Raw genomic sequence first — 22,074 nt, 5'->3', positions numbered from 1 at the left:
GGTTTTGCCAAAAAAACTAACTGCAGACCTCATCACAGACTTGGTCCAAACATGGACCAAAGGGATGAATTTTAAAGGTGGGATGAGAGTGACTGATCTTGACGTAAGGCAGTATTTTGCCCTGGAAAAATTGAAGTCGATGGGCATCAAGGAGAATATGCGGTAGTGGTCGTCAAATCAAGAAAGTTTATTGTCGTGTCCCAGATAGGACAATGAAATTCTTGCATTGCTGCAGCACAACAGGATATTGTCATCATAAATACAGATCAGATCAGTGTGTCCATATACCATAGAATATATATACACACATCAGTAAACAGATAAAGTGCAATAGGTTGTTATAGTTCAGAGTTTGTTTAAAGTTGTGTTTAATAGCCTGATGGCTGTGGGGAAGAAGCTGTTCCTGAATCTGGATGTTGCAGATTTCAGGCTCCTGTACATTCTACCCGATGGCAGTGGAGAGATGAGTGTGTGGCCAGGATGGTGTGGGTCCTTGATGATGCTGGCTGCCTTTTTGAGACAGCGACTGCGATAGATCCCCTCGATGGTAGGGAGGTCAGAACCGATGATGGACTGGGTAGTGGTTACAACTTTTTGTAGCCTTTTCTGCTCCTAAACGCTCAGGTTGCTGTGCCAAGGCACGATGCAACCAATCAGCATGCTCTCTACTGTGCACCAGTAGACGTTCGAGAGAGTCCTCCTTGACATACCGACTCTCCATAATCTTCTCAGGAAGTAGAGGCGCTGATGGTTGGGAACATACCACACAAAAGAAGATAGTGTGAATGTATTGACATTGGTTTACTATTGCAGTGAAAAACTTTGTTGGCATGTTACCCAGTCAAATCATAGCATGAGTACAATGAAAACTTACACAAGTACAACAGGTAGTGCCAAAGAGAAAAATACCAGCATGCAGAATGTAGATGTTCCAGCTTTATAGCCTTAGAACTACAAAAACAAAGTTTAAGGTCTGTAATGAGGTCGATTGAAAGTTCAGAACTGCACGCTAGCTTACGAGAGAACCGTTCAGTAGTATGATAACTGTGTGGAATAAACTTATCTAGAATCAGGTGGTACATGCTTTTTGTGACTTCTGCTGGCCTGTGGAAGGGAGAATTTACAGGCCGTCCTTAAATAAAGGAGAGGTGCCGGAAGATTGGAGGGTGGCAAATGTTGTGCCTCTTTTCAAGAAGGGCAGTAGGGAAAATGCTGGGAACTATAGGCCGGTGAGCTTAACACTTGTAGTTGGGACGTTACTAGAGAGTATTCTGAGGGATAGGTTATACAGGCATTTTGATGGGCAAGGGCCGATTAGGGATGGCCAGTATGGTTTTGTACGTGGGAGGTCATGTCTCACAAATCTGATTGATTTTTTTGAAGGAAAAGGTCGATGAGGGCAGAGCTGTAGATGTTGCGTACATGGAATTTCAGTAAGGCATTCGCCAAGGTTCAGCATGGTTGGCTGCTCTGGAAGGTTAGATTGCATGGGATCCAAGGAGAGATAGCTGAATGGATAGCAAATTGGCACCATGGCAGGAAGCAGAGGGTGATGGTGGAAGGTTGTTTCTTGGACTGGAGACCTGTGACTAGTGGTGTGCCTCAGGGTTCGGTGCTGGGCCCGTTACTGTTTGTCATCTACATTCATGATTTGGATAAGAACATACAGGGCAAGATTAGCATGTTTGCTGCTGATACAAAAGTGAGTGGTTTTGCAGATAGTGAAGATGGTTGTGAAAGATTACTGCAGGATCTGGATCGATTGGCCAGGTGGGCTGAGGAATGGTCGACGGAATTTAACACAGAGAAGTGTGAGGTGTTGCACTTTGGGACGTCGGACAAGGGCAGGACCTACGCTGTAAATGGTAGATTTCTGTGGAGTGTTGCAGAGCAGAGGGATCTAGGAGTGCAGGTGCATGGTTTCTTTAAGGTCGAGTCACAGGTAGTTAAGGTGGTCAAAAAGGCTTTTGGCACATTGGCCTTCAACAGCCACAGTATTGGGTATAGAAGTTGGGAGGTCATGTTGCAGTAGTATAAGACGTTGGTGAGACCACATTTAGAATATTGTGTTCAGTTTTGGGCACTATGTTATAGGAAAGATATTGTCAAGCTTGAATGGGTTCAGAAAAGATTTATGAGGATGTTTCCAGGATTAGAGGGTCTGAGCTATAGGGAGAGGTTAAGTAGGCTGGGTCTCGATTCCTTGGAGCGCAGGAGGATAAGGGGTGATCTTATAGAGGTGTAAAAAATCATGAGAGGAATAGAGGGGTCGATGCACAGAGTCTCTTGCCCAGAGTAGGGGAATCGAGGACCAGAGAACATAGGTTCAAGGTGAAGGGGAAAAGATTTAATCGGAATCCAAGGTGTATGGAACAAGCTGTCAGAGGAGGTAGTTGAGGCTGGGACTATCCCATCGTTTAAGAAACAGTTAGACAGGTTTGGAGCGATATGGACCAAGCACAGGCAAGTGGGAATAGTATAGCTTTAACATGTTGGCCGGTGTGGGCGACTTAGGCGGAAGGGACTGTCGCCATACCGTATCACTGTATCACTCTATGAGAAGAGCGCATGACTGGGTGAAAAGTGTATTTGAATTTGTTGGCTGCTTTCCCAAGACATTTTAAAGTGTTGATGGCGGGAAGGTTGGTCTGTATGATGGACTGGGCTACATCAACAACTCTTTGCAATTTCTTGCAGTCTTGGGCAGGGCTGTTATTGAACCAAGCTGTGATTGCATCCTGATAGGAAGCTTTCTACAGTGCATCTGTTTAAATTGATAAGAGTTCTTGGAGACATGCCAAACTTCCTTAGTTTTCTGAGGAAGTAGAGGCGTTGGTGTGCTCTCCTGGCTGTAGCTTCAACGTGATTTGTCCTTGTTAAATTGTTGGTGATATTTATGCTTATGGACTAGAAGCTCTGGACCATTTTCACTTTGGCACCATTGAGGCTGATTGGTTCATGTTCTTCACCTTGCTTCCTGAAGTCAAGAACTAAAACCTTTGCCTTTCTGACATTGAGGGAAAGGTTGTTGTCATAACACCATGTTACTAAGTTCTCTATTTCCTTCCTGTACTTTGTCTCCTCTTTGTTCGAGATCTGGCCAACTGCAGTGTTGTCATCTGCAAACTTGTAAATGGAGTTAGAGCAGAATTTGTCTGCAATGTTGTGTGTCTATAGAGAGTATAATAAGGAGTTGAGATCTCATCCTCTGCGGGGTACTGGTGTAACTTCAATGTGGTTCGTCTCGTATCTTGACAACATGTTACTAAGCTCCCTATTTTCTTCCTCATCATTGTTCGAGATCCTGTGTCATTTATAGACTTGTAGATGGAGTTAGAGGAGAATTTGGCCACAGTGTTGTCAGTGTAAAGGGAGTTAGTAAGGGGCTATGAATACGGCTTAGCAGGGCAGCAGTGTTGAGAATTATCATGGAGAATATTACTTTATGAACCATCACTGATTATGGTGTGTGGGTCAGGAAGTCAATGCTCCAGTGGTAGAGCAAAGTGCTGACTTTGAGGACCATGAGTTTCGAGATGAGCTTGGTGGAGATTATGCTGTTGAAGGCAGACTTACAGTCAATAAATAGGAACCTGACACAGGTGTCCTTGCAATCCAGATTTTCCAGCAATGTGTGCTGGGCCAGGGAGACTGTGCTTACTTTGTACTTGTTTTGACAGGAAATTGCTGTGGATCAAGGCTATCTAGGAAGCTGGAGGTAATGTGCACCATGACCAGACTCTCGAAGCACTTCATAATGGTCGATGTTATAGCTATTGGATGGAAGTCTTAAAGGCAGATGACCATGCATTTCTTTGGGAATGGGATGAAAATTGTCTTCTAAAAGCAGATGGGAATCTCAGAATGGTAAAGGATGAGTTCAAAGCTGTCAGTGAATTACCCTGCCAGCTGGTCTGCACAGGTCCTGAGGATGTTACTGGGGACTCCATATGGGTCAGGTGCTTTCTATGGGTTCACTCCCAGGAAGGGTGATCTGACATTTAGAACAGGTACTTAGCAGGATGGACAGCTTATGTGGTGAAAATGGATAGACAATGTTTAGGGTTGGGTCCCTTCATCAGACAGATTTAGGGACCAAACCTGAAATGTCATCTGTCCATTCACTCCACAGATGTTGCCTGAGCCATTAAGTTATTCCAAAACTTTGTGTTTGTATCAAGGTTCCAACATCTGCAGTGTCTTGTGTTCCCACACTCGGCTGTCTCCAGGGAATGGACCTCGCGGTTCATCCATGTTGGAGATTCAACTCAGCTCCAGATTATTACTGCAGCAGTTTCTCAAGTCAATGTCTTATGCCCAAGTGCCTTAGCTGTTTCATTAATTACCTTCTTTCGGTTATAGTCAGAAGTGGCAATGTCATAAATCATAAGGTCATAAGGGATAGGAGCAGAATTAGGCCTTTTGGCCCATCAAGTCTACTCCGCCATTCAATCATGGCTGATCTATCTCTCCCTCCTAACCCCATTCCCCTGCCTTCTCATCATAACATCTGACACCTGTACTAATCTTTCAATTCAAATTCTTCATTATTTCTGAGTCCCCCATTATCAATATCCTGGAAGTGACCACTGACCAGAAGCTGAACTGGACTAGCCATATTTTTACAATAGCAGGATAGAGTCTGGGTGCCGTGTGGTAAACAACTCACCTCTGACAACCCAATGTCTTCCTACAATCTACAAGGCACAAGTCAGAGTTAAATGGCATTTCCTCAATTTGCTTGAATGTGAGTGTTAACAATAACTCTCAAGAAGCTTGATAACACCTAGGAAAAAGCAGCCTGTTTGATTCCTATCAACCACCCAAAGCTTTTATTCCATTCAGCTTTACCATACCACTGTTGAAAAGAACACCGTTAACAAAATGTCCTGCAGTTATTTGCCAAGGTAACTTGGATTCTACTTCCCAAACTTACAATCTCTACCACAAGCCAGAGCAAGGGCAGCAGGCAAATGGAAATACCATCAACTGCAGATCCCCCTCCAAGTCACACCCCATTCTAACATGGAGGGATATTATAGGACCTTCATCGTTGCTGGATCTGTGTCATTGAGCTCCCTGCCCAATACCACAATGACAGCACCTTCATTATGATTGCAGTGATTCCAGAAGTCAAATTGCCATCACTTTCAACATCAGTGATAAACAAGAAATTCTGGTACAGTTTTGCAAAATGAAGTAAGAAAACAGTTTGGATACAGTTGTGACATAGTAGTTAACTTACTGCCCAAGTAATCCAAAGGTGTGGACTGGACAATCCAAACACTTCAGTTTAAATCTCACAATGACTGGTGTGGAATTTGTATTTATGCACTGACATTAAAGAAAATCCCGTGATGGACAATGAAGATTAAAATATACTTGATTGTCATACCCCCCCCCCCCCCCCCCCCCCCCCACACACACACACACACACACACTGATTTACTAATGTACTTTAAGGCAGGGCTTTACCTGTGATATTACCTGGTCTGGCATATACATATCTCCAGACCCATTCATGTGGTTAAATCTTAAGTGCTCCCTGAAATGACCCAGCAAGTCATTCACTTCAAAGGCAATTAGGAAAAGGAAATATCCGTTGGCTTTTCCAATGATTACTCATTTCAGGAATCGGAATAAATAAATAAAGAACACTAGCCTCTGACAAAATAATATTTTAAGTGGGTCTGAAAATACTAATCAAATATTATTTAGTAAAGGTAAACTGTTTACAATCTAAATGTGATCAAGTTAAGATAGAACTAGCGATCTGTTTCCAAGATAATATATATGAAAATCTGATCCACACCCACTCTACATTTTCGGTAATGTCACACTGCTAATCTTATATTGGCTAAACCTCCTAACATACTGTATTCTCTGCAGTATTTTTCTGCTGTCTTCATTCTCTGTATTGCACCTATTCCTTTCTTTGCATTTAGACTATTCCTGTTCCAGAAACTTTTAAAGGATTTCCTCTTTATTCAAATAATACTCTGCTTTGCTGCTTTGTCCAGATTGTTTGCTTCATCTCTAAAGGGTCTTTTTCCCATCTCCCTTTTTTTTCCAATTTGATCTTTTTGTTATCCATTTATTTGGATTACTATCCTTATTGACATATTTATCTTTTTGAATTAGTTTCTAGATTAGTCACCTACTCATGCAATGGTTTATAACTTTTTGTCCTTTTGCCAAAGTTCTCCTTTTAAATTGCCACCTTTCTGAATTGCTCCTCTTTACTCCATCATGCCCCTCTTTCTATATTGCCTCCTTTTCAATGTTAGTTCTGACCAATTCCTCTTTCTGGCCTTCTTCATTTGCCTTATCTCCGATCCTGGACTACCCAAGGTCCTGTCTCCCCACCCCACCCCACGATTTGTGTTAACCCCAGTGCTAACCAGATTGCGTTAATTTGGTTAGCTTCATCCCTTTGTTGTTCAAGTTCCTAAGTGACTCCTTTATTGTTCTACTACCCCCCTCTCTGGATGCCTACACCTCTCCCCTCCCCTTTTTTCTTCAGATTAATTGCCTTCAATGTCCCTTTTGAGAAGTTTGATGCCGATTCACCCGTTATTCAGAACTGTTGCTCTTTAAATGCCCTATCTCGAAGCTGTCTCTCCCTTTCGAATTTCCTTCATTTGATAGATTGCTACTTTTTTTTATTTTCCAGAGTTCCCCTTTTTCTGGAATTGCCCCTTCCCTCGGGTAATGATTCATTCCAGCTCCTGAATTGCAGCGGCCACTGCTCGGTTTGGCACAGGCTGGGTTGTTGCTTTTGTTGGATTGCCCGCGTCTGGACCGCGCGGTGCGGGGTCGGGCCGGCCCGGCTCCACTCGACACGTCACTGGGATCGGGATAAAGGCGGCGCCGCCAGTCGAGCCGGGCAGAGCAGAGGCTGCATCAAGAGCAGCAACACCACCCCGCATCCAGACACACTCGCCCTGCACGTATCGCAACCCAACGCTCTTCTCCGCATCAACCCGCACAGTGAGGGCTGCGAAGGTAAGTCTCCGGACCCGCTGCACCCTCACTCACTCTGTCCGGGCAGAGGGCGACGCTGCTCTCCCCTTCTCCAGCTTTGTGTCATCTATCCATTCTCTTCAGAGATGCTGCCTGACCCCTGCTGAGTTGCTTCAGCACATTGTCACCTATTCCCTTTTCTTCAGAGATGCTGCCCGTCCCGCTGAGTTTGGAGTAACTCAGCGGGACGGGCAGCATCTCTGAAGAAAAGGGAATAGGTGACAATGTGTGTCTATATTCGGTTTAAACCAGCATCTGCAGCTCTTTCCTCCACACCCCCTCTCCCCTGTCGTGTGTCCACCGGTTTCCCGGGCTTGTCCCTGGTCCGCCCTCTCGGGCAGCCTGGCCGCTAACTCCCGCCAGTGCACGGGCATGGACGTGTCTGGGGGTGTAAATGCGGGTGAATTTGATTTTCCCGCTCTCTTGCTTCATTATATAAAACCCAATTCAATGCCCGCTGCCGCTGGGTGTCCCCGCGCCCCGGGACGTCTCCATGACGACGTTAGCCGGCGGCACACATTCCACCCCGCATGGACGGGCGTGCTCATTTGCTTTTATTTTTTAAGTTAATTGACACGTCGAGACCTTTAACCTGCAAACAGTGCACCGTTCTTCATTGCAGCCTCACAATTGAACGGGTCCCGAGTACTTCAGAGATAATCCCAGTGCGCTCCCGGGGTCATCCAACATGAAGTGTGCAGAGCTAGAATGGACAAGGCTAACGGCGCTGCTGCTCGTTGCACAATCGGTTGTAGCGATGGTGCGCCCCAATATGACTTCAGAACTGGATGTAATGATGGCAAAGTTTCTAGAAGAACGCGAGAAACGCTTGGCTACCGAAGCACACTTTAAAGCAACTGGCAGCTTAGATTCAATCAAGTCAAATTATACGGATCCAAATGTGCCACCCAGGACTTCCAGAAGAGCGAAAAGATCCATCACAGATATTGACAGGCAACTAATCTTGGATCTGCACAATAAACTGAGAAGTCATGTGTCACCAAGTGCAGCTGATATGGAATACATGGTAAGTGTACACCATCGGTTTCAGAATCGTTTAACTCTTACAAGAAAATCAGCAGTAAGCCACGTTGTCTTTTATGGCCAGGAATAAGGAACACACATTTGTTTTGATTCATCTCCCATTATAAAATATCAGTTCCGAAGCAAAACATCCCATTGCCAAGACTGGCAAGACCAAAATGGAAACGAACAATTACAATATTGTGTCATAGTCATCATGTTATACAGGTTACAAAGTCAATAAATAAATTATTTTTTGGAAGGACCTTGCGATTTGTACATTCTAAAATGACATCTGCTTTGAGGAAGAGCACAGTAATGCCTACTGCACTGTAGGGTTAGCGCTATCCTGGATTTCTGAGGGAAAGATAGGTTTTCTATTATGACTTATTTCAATTTAGAATTAAGTAATGGTAATCATATTCTAATGAGCAAGATTGACATGTTGTATGTTCTCTATGAACATAAACCATTTCAGAAGGAGAATATCATGCTATCAGGATTTGCCTATTTATGATGCAAAAAAGTAATTATAGCAGTAATTTTAGAAACACTGCCAAGAAAGGCAATCATTTTTCGCAGTTACTTTTGCTGTTGTGCTGAATACACTTCATTCCTGATAATAATTTATGATCTCTTTAATTTTAATCTCAGCCTACTTCTACAGTGGTCTTAGAACATAACATCCAAAGGCTGGAGGGATGGGTGTACAGGGAAATAATTCATCGTCATTATACAATTTATTTTCAATGGGAACCTAAGAGTTTGTCAACAGAGTGAGTTAAACTGTGCAGATAGACACACAATGCTGGAGTAACTCAGCGGGAAGGCAGCATCTCTGGAGAGAAGGAATGAGGAAATGGGTGAACGGTGCAACAAGAATGTAAATGGGAAAACGTAGCTGTACTGTTTTAATGAAAGGATTAATCCATTTAAAATGAATGGGAAATCAGATTTACTTGGATATTGAAAATGTGTCATATATGTGCAAGTAATCTATGGACAATGTGAACGTGTGAGTTAGATATAGCTTTTAGGGCTTACAGAATCAAGGGATATGGGGAGAAAGCAGGAACGGGGTACTAATTTAGGATGATCAGCCATGACCATATTGAATGACGGTGCTGGATCGAAGGGCTGAATGGCCTACTCCTGCACCTATTTTCTATGTTTCTATATTTCTATCTATGGCACAATTTCATCAATACAGCTTCTTCCTGAATGCTGAAATCATCGGAAGATTTCATTGATTGGTCTGTTTTTTTAAAGGTGAAAGTTTTCATTTACAATAATTGCCAAATTCCAGTGGAAATCCCAAAGCGCCTTTTTGGCAGTGTAGTAAAAGCGCTGCATTTTGACTTTCAAAAGCATGGAGGAAACCAGAAATTAGAAACCGGAACTTTTAGATTTCCTCAGTGATACAGTAAACTTTGGAGAACATTACTGTTTAGAAGGATGCAGAGCTAAATGACAGCGAGAAGATCTCAATTCACAGTAAATCTCCACTATGCTCTCATATTAACATTCTTATGTCTTCAGTTTAATGTAGAGCTGAAAGACAAACTATTGATACATTTATATAAGGACATTTGATGTAAGTACACACTTGCAGATGAATTTATAAAATTGATGTTGCGTCAGCTTTTATTATTTTCTTACACCAATAAATTGCCCAAATGAATTTTCTATGTGGATTTTTTTTTTCTTTGCAGTTCTTGATCACATATTGATCAGCATGAATGTCATACTTATCAATATAGCATTAAACCATTTTGATTATATATAGGACTTAGTTTTTAGATAATTATAGGAGTTCTTGTTTTGCTTGTGGGCAGGTAATGAACTTGCTAATGGAGGGTGGACACTAAATGCTGGTATAACTCTTGCTAATGGAGAGCAGATTTCCTGATAACATTAAGTAAAGCACATTGCGTGCATTTCCTTTCTACTTCCAGAGTTGCTGAGGATCTGTTCAGATATTTTTTTTGATCCTTCTATGTATTGCATTAAAGTACTATTTTAATTCATTAAGTAGGGAGAAATCAGAGAGAACATGCTACTTATATGTGGTTCTATTGGAGTGTTACTCTGTCATTATGCTAGCATGTGGTTCTATTGGAGTGTTACTCTGTCATTATGTTAGCTAGAATTCAAATTTATTATGAAAAAGCCTCAGTATTAGTATTGCACTGTTCAAAGAGAGAGCGTGCCATGTGAACTTGCATTGAAATATACATGGGGCCAGAACAGTCCAAGATCTATCTCATCCTAAATTTGCTGGACATTCTTTACTGACACATTTCAATCCATTCGGTTTAGTTTAGTTTAGAGGTACAGCAACGAAACAGGCCCTTCGGCCCACCGAGTCTGACCCACCAGCGATCCCGCACATTAACCCTATCCAACACACACCAGGGACAATTTACACATACAACAAGCCAATTAACCTACAAACCTGTACGTCTTTGGAGTGTGGGAGGAAACTGAAGATCTCGGAGAAAACCCATGAGGTCACGGGGAGAACGTACAAACTCCATACGGACAGAACCCATAGTCCGGATCGAACCCGGGTCTCCGGCGCAGCTAGTGCTGTAAAGCAGCAACTCTACTGCTGCACCACCGTGCTGCCCTTAATACTTCTGTGTTGAAGTATTTACAGCAATTTCTAGCCATTTATGCAGAAGAATCTGATGACTGTACCTGTGCCGGATTAGTCTTGTTGCTGGATCAGTGAGCTATTTAATTATTTGAAGAGGAAGGTAAGTGTTCGGTGGTATACAGAAACGTGCCCTTAGAGAATTCACAAATCACTACCCAAAAATTTGACATACGGAATAAAATTAATTTTCTTGGAATTTGAAAAAGAAGTAAATAAACTTTTTTTCAAACCACATTTTTTCTGATGCATGCACAGATATTGCAGCTTTGCATTATGGAAAATTGTAATATTGCCATTTTCTAGGAACACATCCTATCCTTCAACACCCCTCCCAGTAATGTTGGGGCTGTGAGAGTCGCTTGTTTCTTTTTTAAATAATTAATTTATTTTAGAAACATTTAATTGATTTGAAGAGTATTAGTAAATTTGGATAGTTTTTGTTTACCTATATATGATTCAGCGATATTTACAGTCTTAAATGGTTTTGACAGCTAACTAAATTGGAGGACGATTTAGTAAGTTTTTTTTTCTGCAGCCCTTTAATTGGCAGGGCTTTTATTTCACCCCTTCTCCCCAACAAAACCACCCCGTAAGATGACATTATGTTACTCAAAGCACTTCTGCCAAGCAATGCCATGCCCTTCAGAAGCGGCTGTGTTGAGGAAGTTCGGAATGATGGATCTACAGAAGGATAATAATTCTTAGAAATCTGTAATGCAGTCAATGGCCAGATGCCAATAATCCGTTCGTAGCGATTTATGGTCCATTGTGTGGATATGAGGCTCATTTTCTCCTTTTTATTTAAAAATGGACTGTAAATAATTAATTAAAAGTACAATCAAGCTCATTGAAATTATGTAAGATCTATTGGACAGAATGTGATTGATGCTGAAATATTTGATGATATTACATCAATATGAGGCAGTTTTGCACGTCCATAAGCACAGAAAATGTATGATTTGAGTTCCCGCTTCAGGATATTTTAATTGTTTTGGACTTTATTTCAAAGGTGTTGTGGCTACCATATGTATAGATTGTTAAAATCATATTTGCAAGAGTAAGCAATCAGTTTGTAAGAGTTTATGTTGGACATTCAGTTGCACACAAAGCATAAATTCCCAGTCAATTCACATTTATTTGGCAATTAAATGCCAGTTCCACCTAGCTTCCCAGTAGATGATGCTAGGAATACCTCAGGAGCTTTCCTCCTTTGAAGTTCGTGTTGAACCTTCTGAATGGCCAATAATTTCTTGGAGACATGCCATTGGAATTGTATACTTGCAGTATTGTATTTATGGTACACCATACAAGCCTTATGATATGATATATTTACACCTGACCATAATATAGTGATATTTTAGAATTGCTTCATAAATATTTCCCAATGAATCTGTGAAAACATAACCAATATCCTTGTTATGGATCCTATATTTAAATTAAATCATTATTTTACACACTTAAAGATAGGGAAAACAGAGCCCTGCAGAAATTCTGACAGCTTTCCATTTACAGAAACAGTTAATCTTTAGCATCTTTTTCTACCACTTACAGTTTGGGATGTAATTTGATACTCTCCCTTTGATCCCATCTCCTGTTACCTTTTGGGGAAAAGCCTTGCTATATAGAACCTTGTTAGAAACCTTGCAAAATAGATCAAACACACGTGCTAATCAAGCTTTCTTTTCATCTTCTCAAATGTAATCAAGTAAGTCAAATATTCTTTTTACATATCCTGACTGTAGTTGATTAATCTGCACCATTCTAATTAAGGTTTTTATACCGTCCCTCGGGTTTGATTCAAATAATTTGATCATCATTGAAGAATCAACTGGGTTGTAATTACTTGGCACTGTTCCATAGCACAGATAAATTTGGTTCAGGTAGCCATCTACTGAAGTATGGATGACATGGAAGAGCAGGCAGGCAATGGAGTGAAGGATAATACTTTACTGCAATAGAACAGGTGAAGCATATATTTGAAGACAATGCCCTTGGTGACCTCAGGAGTCCTTTTAGAAATAACCAGAGGGTCTGAGTAGGAATGCTCTGACACATGCACCTATCGATTTCATAGGAAGGTCATTGAGGAGTTTTGAGGCTATGAAGCAGAATGGAGCTGGCAAAGTGTTAATGAGGCAATGCAAACAGGTCTAGGGAAGCTTTATTGTTGTCACGCGTACCAACGTACAGTAAAAAGCTTTGTTTTGCATGCTATTCAAAAAGATCAGTTGCACCATACATAAATACAATCAAGTCAAAGTCAAGTACAATAGACAGAGCGAAGGGGAAGATACGGAGTTCAGAACATTATTCTCAGCATTGTAGCGCACTATTTCCATGGACAAAGTCCAGTGTTCTCAATGGGGTAGAGGTGAATTGGATAATAACCCAGCTTATGAAAGGGCTGTCCAGAAGCTTGATAAGAGGTGCAAAAGCTGTTACTGAGTGGTGGTATGCACTTTCAAGCTTCTGTACCTTCTGCCAGGTGGAAGCAGGGAGAAGAAGGAAACATTTTTCATACAGAGAGTGGTGAATCTCTGGAATTCTCTGCCACAGAAGGTAATTGAGGCCAGTTCATTGGCTATATTTAAGAGGGAGTTAGATGTGGCCCTTGTGGCTAAAGGTATCAGGCGGTATGGAGAGAAGGCAGGTACAGGATACTGAGTTGGATGATCAGCCATGATCATATTGAATGGCGGTGCAGGCTTGAAGGGCCGAATGGCCTACTGCTGCACCTATTTTCTATGTTTCTATGAATGACCGGGCTAGGACAAGTCGTTGATAATGTTGACTGCTTTTCTGAGGCAGATAGAGTCAATGGTAGGAAGTTTGGTCTGTGTGATTTACTGGGTGGTATTCACAACTTTCTGCAGTTTCTTGCCATTTTCGGCAGAGTGGCTCCCAAACCGAGCTGTAATGCAACCACATACTATGGTGTATCTTTACAAGTTTGTAAGAGTCCCTGGAGACATGCTGAATTTTCTCCGACTTCTCAGAAAGTAGACATGTTGATTTGACTTCTTGGCTGTTGCATCAATGTGATTGGTCTATGGCAGATCATTGGTAATATCAATGCAAAGAAACTTGAAGCTCTCAACTATTTCCACTTGTGTGCTATTGATGCTGATTGGGGCATGTACTCCATCACTTTTAAATACAGCCCGGCCAGTTCGGGTTTAATTTGCCTGGAGATCCAAAATTGTTCACTGAGGTTTCACGACTGCAGGACTATGATAATAATTAGTCATACATTATTATTCATGGATTATTATGTATTGGGTATTTTTCTACCATAATAGCAATTGAATTTTAACTTTACCTACAAAATTATCTGTGCCATGCATGATGTTTTAGTTATATTTAATGTTGATTGCATTTATAAGATAGCAATTTGTATCAAGAAGTGCACTGATTTTAAAAGATGACCATACAATGTAAGCATTTTTATGTTATGTACTTTAATTTCCTTAATAACATCAACTAAAGCAAATATTGACCAACAGAAAGCAGCGTTCTCCAATTCGGATTTTATGCCATGTCAAGCACTGCATGTTAATATTGCTGAAGTTAAAAGTTATACTATATTGTAACATTTGCTCTAAACTGACAACACAGTGAACCATTTAGACCTTGTTGGCCTGCCTTTATTGAGTTTAAAGCCAATTTACACAGTAAAAGCAAAATTAATTTGAATCAAGTTGATTTGATATGAATGCAGTCTCTTGTTGGTGTTTACATTACTATTTGCCTCATCCAAATTTTCAGTGTGACTCCTATCAAGTGACACGTTTTGATTCTTGGGAAAGAAGGTTACCGGTGATTTAATAAACCCAGTTCTTCTGGTATAGTTTGAATAAAGCTTATTTGTAACCATTCTGTCATGAAAGTGGGGAAATTTGTTGAAAGTGGGATCCGTATTCAAAAAAATTGTGCAGAGGAGTCTAAAATAGATTGGACTAGAAAATGTGCTGGAATGGTGTAGAATGCACACATTTTCTGCTCCCATCTTTTCATTGATTTCTAGCATTTGGATTACAAATCATTATTGTGATTTCAGTTTAGTTTATTGTCATATGTTCCGAGGTGTAGTGAAAAGCTTTTGTTGCTTGCTATCCAGTCAGCGGAAAGACAAGCATTCAGACTAGCATTCAGGTAGACATTCCAGCTATAAATTCTGCTGTTTATTGTGAATATTCACAAAGCCTATTTTTCTTGGGATTGGCTTGCAATAATTAGTACTGGGTGAAGATGACTGAAGCTGTTTGGGGAGGTGCTTATTGCCTACAGGTGGTAATGGAAGTCATTTCACTGGTTTGCAATGTTGAAGAGGGTAGGTGGCCTAATTGAGAGATTGGTCTCTGACTGCCTTAGTAGATGAGGTGGAGAATCTTCCTGCATGGCTGATCATGGTCAGATAAAGGTATCATCGAATTCCTCTCTCAAACTGTGCCATTTACCTCGCACAGTTTACACCCTGATCACTTATGTATCACCACATTGTATCAGTTAGGATTTCCATGCAATATTTCTCCATACACTTTATTCTCCCATGCCCCCCGTTTTGCAGCTTCCGCATTCATCAGCATTATATCAGTCATTGTACAGCATTTTACCGTCACATTTCATTATTGCATGAAGGAGAAGATATAAACCAACATTGTCAGTGACAGGCTGTGGCAGGCCCTTATCCATCAGCTTGCTGGACTGGAAGAAAGGGTGATGGCTTCTGTCGAAGAGTCCATGCCCAGAGGTGGCATTAAAATATTTGACTATGGGTGATATACTCTAGCCCAATATCTCCCTTCACTGTACACTTCTTGCCTATCATCCTCTCATTTTTTTTAGATTAGAGTTGCTGATTTTGTAAGGCTGCACCTGTTACTTGACCCCACCACTTGCTGTCACTATACCTTTTGTCCTTTCCTTCATTAAGAAAGCTCCTCACTCTTTGCACCTTCATGCAAACAGTAACAGAAATCAATTAAACCGTTTTGAGGAATAGGAAATTATATAACATACGTTTTATCCACAAATGGAAAAATGTTTTTCTTTGCTTTTCATTTTGTATATTACATAATGCATAGTACAGCGAACTCATGTTATAATGGACCATACGGAGGGTGGGGGGAAGGAATTGTGTCCGTTAATGTTGATTCTCCATTCTAACATACGTATTATCATTGTATGTAGTTGAAATAAAGAACTGCAGATGATGGCTAATGTGCAAAAGGACACAAAGTGCTGGAGTAACTAAGTAGGTCAGGCAGCATCTCTGGAGAACATAGATGGGTGACGTTGGAACCCTACTTCAGTCTGATTCGGTCTGCTGAGTTATTCCAGCACTTTGTGTGGTTTCACCTTAAAACTAGCCGCTGATGCTGCTGGTCTTCACCAGCAAACCCTTCTTTACTGGCTGCCCACTGTCGAGTTGATGTGGCCATTGTTCTGGCTCACGCTGCAGCCCCTGGCCGCCAGCATTTTCTTCAGACTGCAGCGAACGACAGAACATGCTCAAAATTGAACACCTCGATGTCCTAAAACCATCAGGGTCATCTGAAGGCAGGTTCTATTATCTGAGGCCTAGTTGCTGCTTATGACCACTCTGCTTCAAAGAAGCAATGGGAAGAGGATCAGAGGTTGAGAGATGCATGTATGTAAAAGCTAGTTGTGATTACTAGATTAGCAAATGAACATAGAGACACGGTGTGATTTGGCCCAACGAATCAGAAACACAAAACTAAGAGCAAATCCTATGAATTTATAATTTACTTCTGTGTAAACAATTATGTAAATGGAACTAAAATAAAATTGGTGTACATGCAGATATTCCCATTCATATCCACAATATCTATGACTATTAATGTCTGTTTGAAAGTTCAGTTTCAAGAAATGTTTGCTCATATGTGCACATACCTGTACTAGTCTAAGTCTATGAAAGCTTCCTTGCCACGAGAACACACAGATAATGTTTCCAGGAGCTGAAAGTGTGGTACAAACAGTAGATTGACCGCACTGGTAGCTTGGTCTGGGAAAAGTAAGTAGAGTCGAGTGCTCCCACAGATTGAAAATAAACAGCAAAATCCCTTGAGGCTGAAAACTGTTGAATGATTGAAATGCAAATGATGTGTGATCATGAATGAACAGACTTGGATAGGAAACAGGCTTGGATAACAAAAGATGGTTTCTTCATTCTGTAATTTACACTATAGCAATTTTGTTGGGCCTGGGAACAGATATCAGCTTGTCCACCTTCAATATTAAAAGGACACCACTATAGTTGTGGTGTGATTACATAGCCTTTGACAATGACAATACTAACTTTTATCTTTGTGCACGATTTGTAAAAGTCATGCATATTAACAAAATTGTTCCTAATTGTTGTGCCCACTGAAGAGTAGTTGAGGCATTGTTGTTACAGCTGTTAAAATAGGTGGCAAGCATTAGGTACAGAGATAGAAGTGTTTATAACATTGACTTTACAGATGAAAGGGGTGCGGAGAAAGGAAGGAAAAGTCATGTTCTTTTCTGTTCAATTCCCCATGAGAGCATTAAGATTTTTCTCAAGCCGGGAGCAGCCATTAAATACAAGGAATCTGTTTACACTGGATTGATTTAACTCAGTTTAAAAATATAATTCTCCTAGTTGAGAAGTGATCACTACAGATGGAAGCTTGGAAACGAGAAAACAAAGGGAGATGTAATGTCGGTAGTGTAAGACTAGAAATCCCGCAATAGGAGATGGAACTAAAATTATTTAAACTTCAGAACTCCTGTTTATGAGAAAGAGATGCTGAATTAATTCAAATGTACAATCTTTGTGGTCTGCAAAATTGGTACTATTGGTACCATTGTTATTATGTGCTGCACCAGTTTCTGTTGGTGGCATGCAAGATGGGCTGAAGCCAAACATTTTCTGTCCAGATGGTGTGCTTGCATGTGCCTTACTACCAGTCAGTCCAACACATGCTCAAACGTATCTCAATGTGCTGTCAATAAATACAACTGTAATTCATCATTCATCTTTTGTTCCAAATCTGTACTGTTTCTGTAATTGACAATAGTACTGTTTAGTTAGCCACTTTGCTGAACTTTAATTCAACACAGTACCCACGTTTCCAACCATGTATTTAAATTAATGCATGCCAAAGTGCCTACAAACATCAACTCATCACCTTTTTGCATTCCTTTGGCAACCGTTTTATGAGTACTTTTGAAGTCCTAGTCCTTTCGCTTGCTGCTCCATCAGAGACTACAGCAAAGCTGTTGGAAATGTGCTGAGTTTCTGTGCAACAGATTGCAGATGACCTTGGCTGAAGACATTGAACTGTGGACCTAAAGGATCTAACTTTGTACTTCACCAGCATGCCAAGGTGGTAGTGTTGGACTGACCGGTAGTAAGGCACATGCAAGCGCACCATCTGAATGGTAGTAATGGTATCACAGTGCTACCATTCAGATGGTGCGCTTGCATGTGCCTTACGACCGGTCAGTCCAACACTGTAATGGTATCACAGTTCCAATGACATCTTCATTGACATCTCTGATCGATCTGTTATCAGCTTATGACACCATGTGGAGACATGGTCTGTTGCTGAAAGTTTCCAGAATCTTGAAGTGCCAAACCACCATGCGTGCCCTCTCATCCATCCTCAGCAACTGTAGATTTAAGGTCTCGCTTGGGAACCAGACCAGCTCTGTCAGGACCCTGAATGATGGTCTCCCCCAGGACTCTGTCCTCTACTCTTCAACATTTATGTGAGCGACATGCCAACTACCTCATCCAGGAAGTTTGCATATGCAGATGACCTTACCCTTGCCTACCAGGGAGCTGCCCTTGAGGATATCAGCAGAGTGCTAACCCAAGACTTGAAGGGGATGGAGGAGTACTTCACCTTCTGGTGTCTTCGTCCTAACCGGCTCGCCAATGCAAAGCTCAGTGTCCTTTTATGGTAAGCCAGTGAAGAATGAAGAATTCCCCAAGTACCTGGATCACACCCTCACCTATCGTGAACACCTGAAGAGGGTGGCTGATAAACTGAAAGCAAGGTCACCATCATCAGGAAACTTGCAGGCAGCGGCTGGGGATCCAATGCGCACATACCCTCCGTACTGCAAGCATAACCCTAGTCTACTCAACAGCCGTGTTTTGCTCAACAGATTGGGCTAATTGCTGCCACACCAAACAAATTGACACTGTCCTTAACTCTGCAATGCGGGTCATCACAGGGACGCTTAAGTCAACACGTTTGCTGTGGCTCCCTGTCCTCTCTCACATCGCCCCTCCCAACATAGGCAGAAGGGAGAGGATGTTGAAAGATTGATGCACCATTGAGGTTAACCCTGACCTTCCCATCCATGCTGACTTGAACAATCTGCCCAACATGCGCCTGAAGTCCTGAAAACCTTTCTGGTCTTCCGTTAAATCCCTGGAAGACTTTGACTCCAAGACTGAATGGCGAAAAGCCTGGAAAGATGCCAACACCACCAACGGAGAGGTCATCACAGACCCCACAGTGAAACCACCGGGTTGTGACCTCCATCGCAAGCAATGGCTAACCCTGAATGGAATCCGCACCCTCCATGCAAGAACAGCCCATCAACTGCATAAAAGGGGGATGACAGACAGTCCTGCTTGCGACTGCGGACATCCAGACTAGACCATCCCACATATCGTGGATGACTGCCCTCTGGGGCTTTTCCCTGGGGGCATCAAAACTATCCACCCAGTAACTGATGCTGTACTGGCCTGGATGACTACCTTTGATCTACAACTTTAGGCTGTGCATGCCATAAGCAAGAAGAAGAAGGTATCACAGATACTGCCAAACTGAGGAAAGGCTGCAAATTTATGCTTTGTGTGGCAAATGTCATGCTCCAATGTGGTTCCTCAAAAATCTTTATCAGTGGAGGATAGATTGCGAGACTGCATGCTGGTAGCTGCAGCCATCACAACAACAGCTGGGCTGGTAGCTGGAAGAGCTAAGAGTCACAAGGCTTCTGGATCCCCATTCTCCTTCCGCTCTTCAGCATTGCCTTGTCAAGTTGTATATCCTGGATATCAGAAAGAGAAAAGGATTAAGAGACAATCTCGCCATTAAATCAGAATAGATTGCAGATTAAGAACATGCTTGCGATAGGGAGAATTAAGAAATCGTATATTATCAGATATCACAGTTTCTGCCCCTTCTGCTGGCAATGCAGCATGGTTGAGCGAAAGGAAGTGGATGCACAGAAAGCTGAACCAGGGGAACCATACATGTCAGAGTATGAACCATAGAAACATAGAAAATAGGTGCAGTAGGAGGCTATTTGGCCCTTCGAGCCTGCACCGCCATTCATTGTGATCATGGCTGATCATCCACACTCAGTAACCCGTGCCTGTCTTCTCCCCATATCCCTTGATTCCACTAGCCTATAGAGCGCGATTTAACTCGCTTTTAAATTCATCCAGTGAATGTAATGAAGAGAGGGACATAGTTTGGAGTAGGCTGACGGGAGATTTAGAATGGGGTGTTTAAGTTTAACCTGTTTCATGTAGGATTCCTACACAATGTGGATGATGGCAAAAGCAATTGTGTGGAAAAGCAAACTCCATGCTTGCATATTACTTGTTGGCAGAAAGAATGGTGTTGGAATGGTAAGGCAATGAAAGCCAAAGGTGGTTAAAGGTTTTAACTGCATGTGTACATAGAGGGTGGGGTTCATGCTGTGAAGGCAATGTTGTACAGGAGCAAGAATCATCTAGGTAGAGGTATCTGTGCTTAGAAATGGGAATGCGTTGATTTTGAATGGATTTTGTGCATATGCAAAATTGGATGTCTCCTGTCCAAAAAATTGTGAACTTGGTCAAACTACACTTGTAAAGTAGTGAAAGCAAAACTTGCATGATTCTTAACAGTACCTCATCCCAACGGAGCAATCGGATCAGGATGTCAATCTTTGAACATATCCCTACCCATCCATCTGATAACAGCCACACAGGGGGAACACTCTCACTGTTGTGGAAGAGTTGGAGGCTTTGGGATGAAAGAGATTGCCCTTAAGTTCACTCAAAGGACTTGTAAATCCAATTGCACAAGAAATATGAGGTGGAATGATCCCATGAATCAGGGGACTGAAGAATGACCAGCTTTACCGCAGAAGAGCCTGCAGGAGGTGGCTACAGAATTGCGAATCTTTGCATAGCAGAGCAATGCAGAATGAACTTCCATCTTGAATTGAGATATATTTTGTGATCTGCATTCTACAGTTCACAGGGAATGGAAGTTCACACTGCATGTAAAATTCTAACTTCTTAACATGAGGTGCTCAATTATAACATATGGAACTAATTTTGCATTAAGCAATTAAGTAACTACAGCAGAGATTAATTCATTTATACATTATATTCAGTACAAATATCTTCTGCGCTCGTTACTTGTTCATTGAACTACCATACTGGTGGTAATGTCTCGAGTAATGACGTTCGTATTGATTGTACTTGGAAGAAAGTTTTTAAAGCTCTCAGAAAATGTCTGTCTTGCTCCTGTTTACTCTCTCTCGAAATAGACACAAAATGCTGGAGTAACTTAGTGGGACAGGCAACATCTCTGGAGAAGAGGGGAGATGTTTCAGGTTGAGACCCTACTTCAGACTGAGTCACGGGAGAGGGAGACTAGAGATATGGAACAGTCAGGTGTGAAAATGACAGGTCAAAGCAGACGATGAGCTAGAGAGCAGGAGGAATCGCAGAAGGAGAGCAGCGAGAGAGGGTGTTGTGGAACTTTTGTCAGAGAGAGGAGGAGAACTTCTTCAGAGTAGGCATATCTTGAGGAGATTATGCACTGGAGCAGACGGAATGTGTAGGAAGGAACTACAAATTCTAGTTTATACTGAAATTAGACACAAAATGCTGGCGTAACTCAGCGGTACAGGCGGCATCTCTGGAGGGAAGAAACATCACCCATTCCGTCTCTCCAGAGATGCTGCCTGTCCCGCTGAGTTACTCCAGCATTTTGTGTCTATGGTGTAAAACAGCATCTGCAGCTTCTCCCTACACACTCTCCCTCAAAGTTCCTTACAGCTGTGGTGACAATATTGGCTTTATCTGCAGATCTGGGTGATAAGACTGTGAATGATGAGCAAGGATATTTTGTTGTGTCAAACCATTGTCTAGCTCTCGCTGCTCTTTAGACTCTGGATCTTCTCATTGTCCTTCCCTGACTCTGGTCTCATGAAATGTAATCTTGTTCACAGAAACGAGATGATCATAATTCCAAAGAAGAATAATGCTTTTAGCAGATGACTGAAAAGTGGGATTAATTTGGATCACAGTCCAGTTTACAAATAGAAGTTTTAAAATATGAAACATTTGCTTACTCTATCATACC

The 22,074-nt window shown here is 41.8% G+C and overlaps 1 protein-coding gene across 2 annotated transcripts in view; it reads left to right on the top strand.

The window, feature by feature from the left end:
• The first annotated feature begins 6,786 nt into the window (after positions 1–6,786).
• crispld1 (cysteine rich secretory protein LCCL domain containing 1) overlaps positions 6,787–22,074 on the top strand; it is a 41,287-nt gene continuing 25,999 nt past the window's right edge. Inside the window, exons 1-2 of one of the 2 annotated variants that reach the window (XM_033019274.1) lie at positions 6,787–7,005; positions 7,646–8,050. In XM_033019274.1, coding sequence (XP_032875165.1) covers positions 7,712–8,050 — 339 coding nt within the window. In that variant the 5' untranslated portion in view covers positions 6,787–7,005; positions 7,646–7,711. The remainder of the gene's footprint in view (positions 7,006–7,645; positions 8,051–22,074) is intronic. The other variant, XM_033019275.1, reaches the window with a different exon arrangement.

Source organism: Amblyraja radiata, chromosome 4 (genome assembly GCF_010909765.2).
Source record: "Amblyraja radiata isolate CabotCenter1 chromosome 4, sAmbRad1.1.pri, whole genome shotgun sequence".
In the NCBI taxonomy this organism is placed as follows: Eukaryota; Metazoa; Chordata; class Chondrichthyes; order Rajiformes; family Rajidae; genus Amblyraja; species Amblyraja radiata.
The sequence above is the reverse complement of the archived record's forward strand: the minus strand, read 5'-3'. Positions and strand labels throughout refer to the sequence as shown.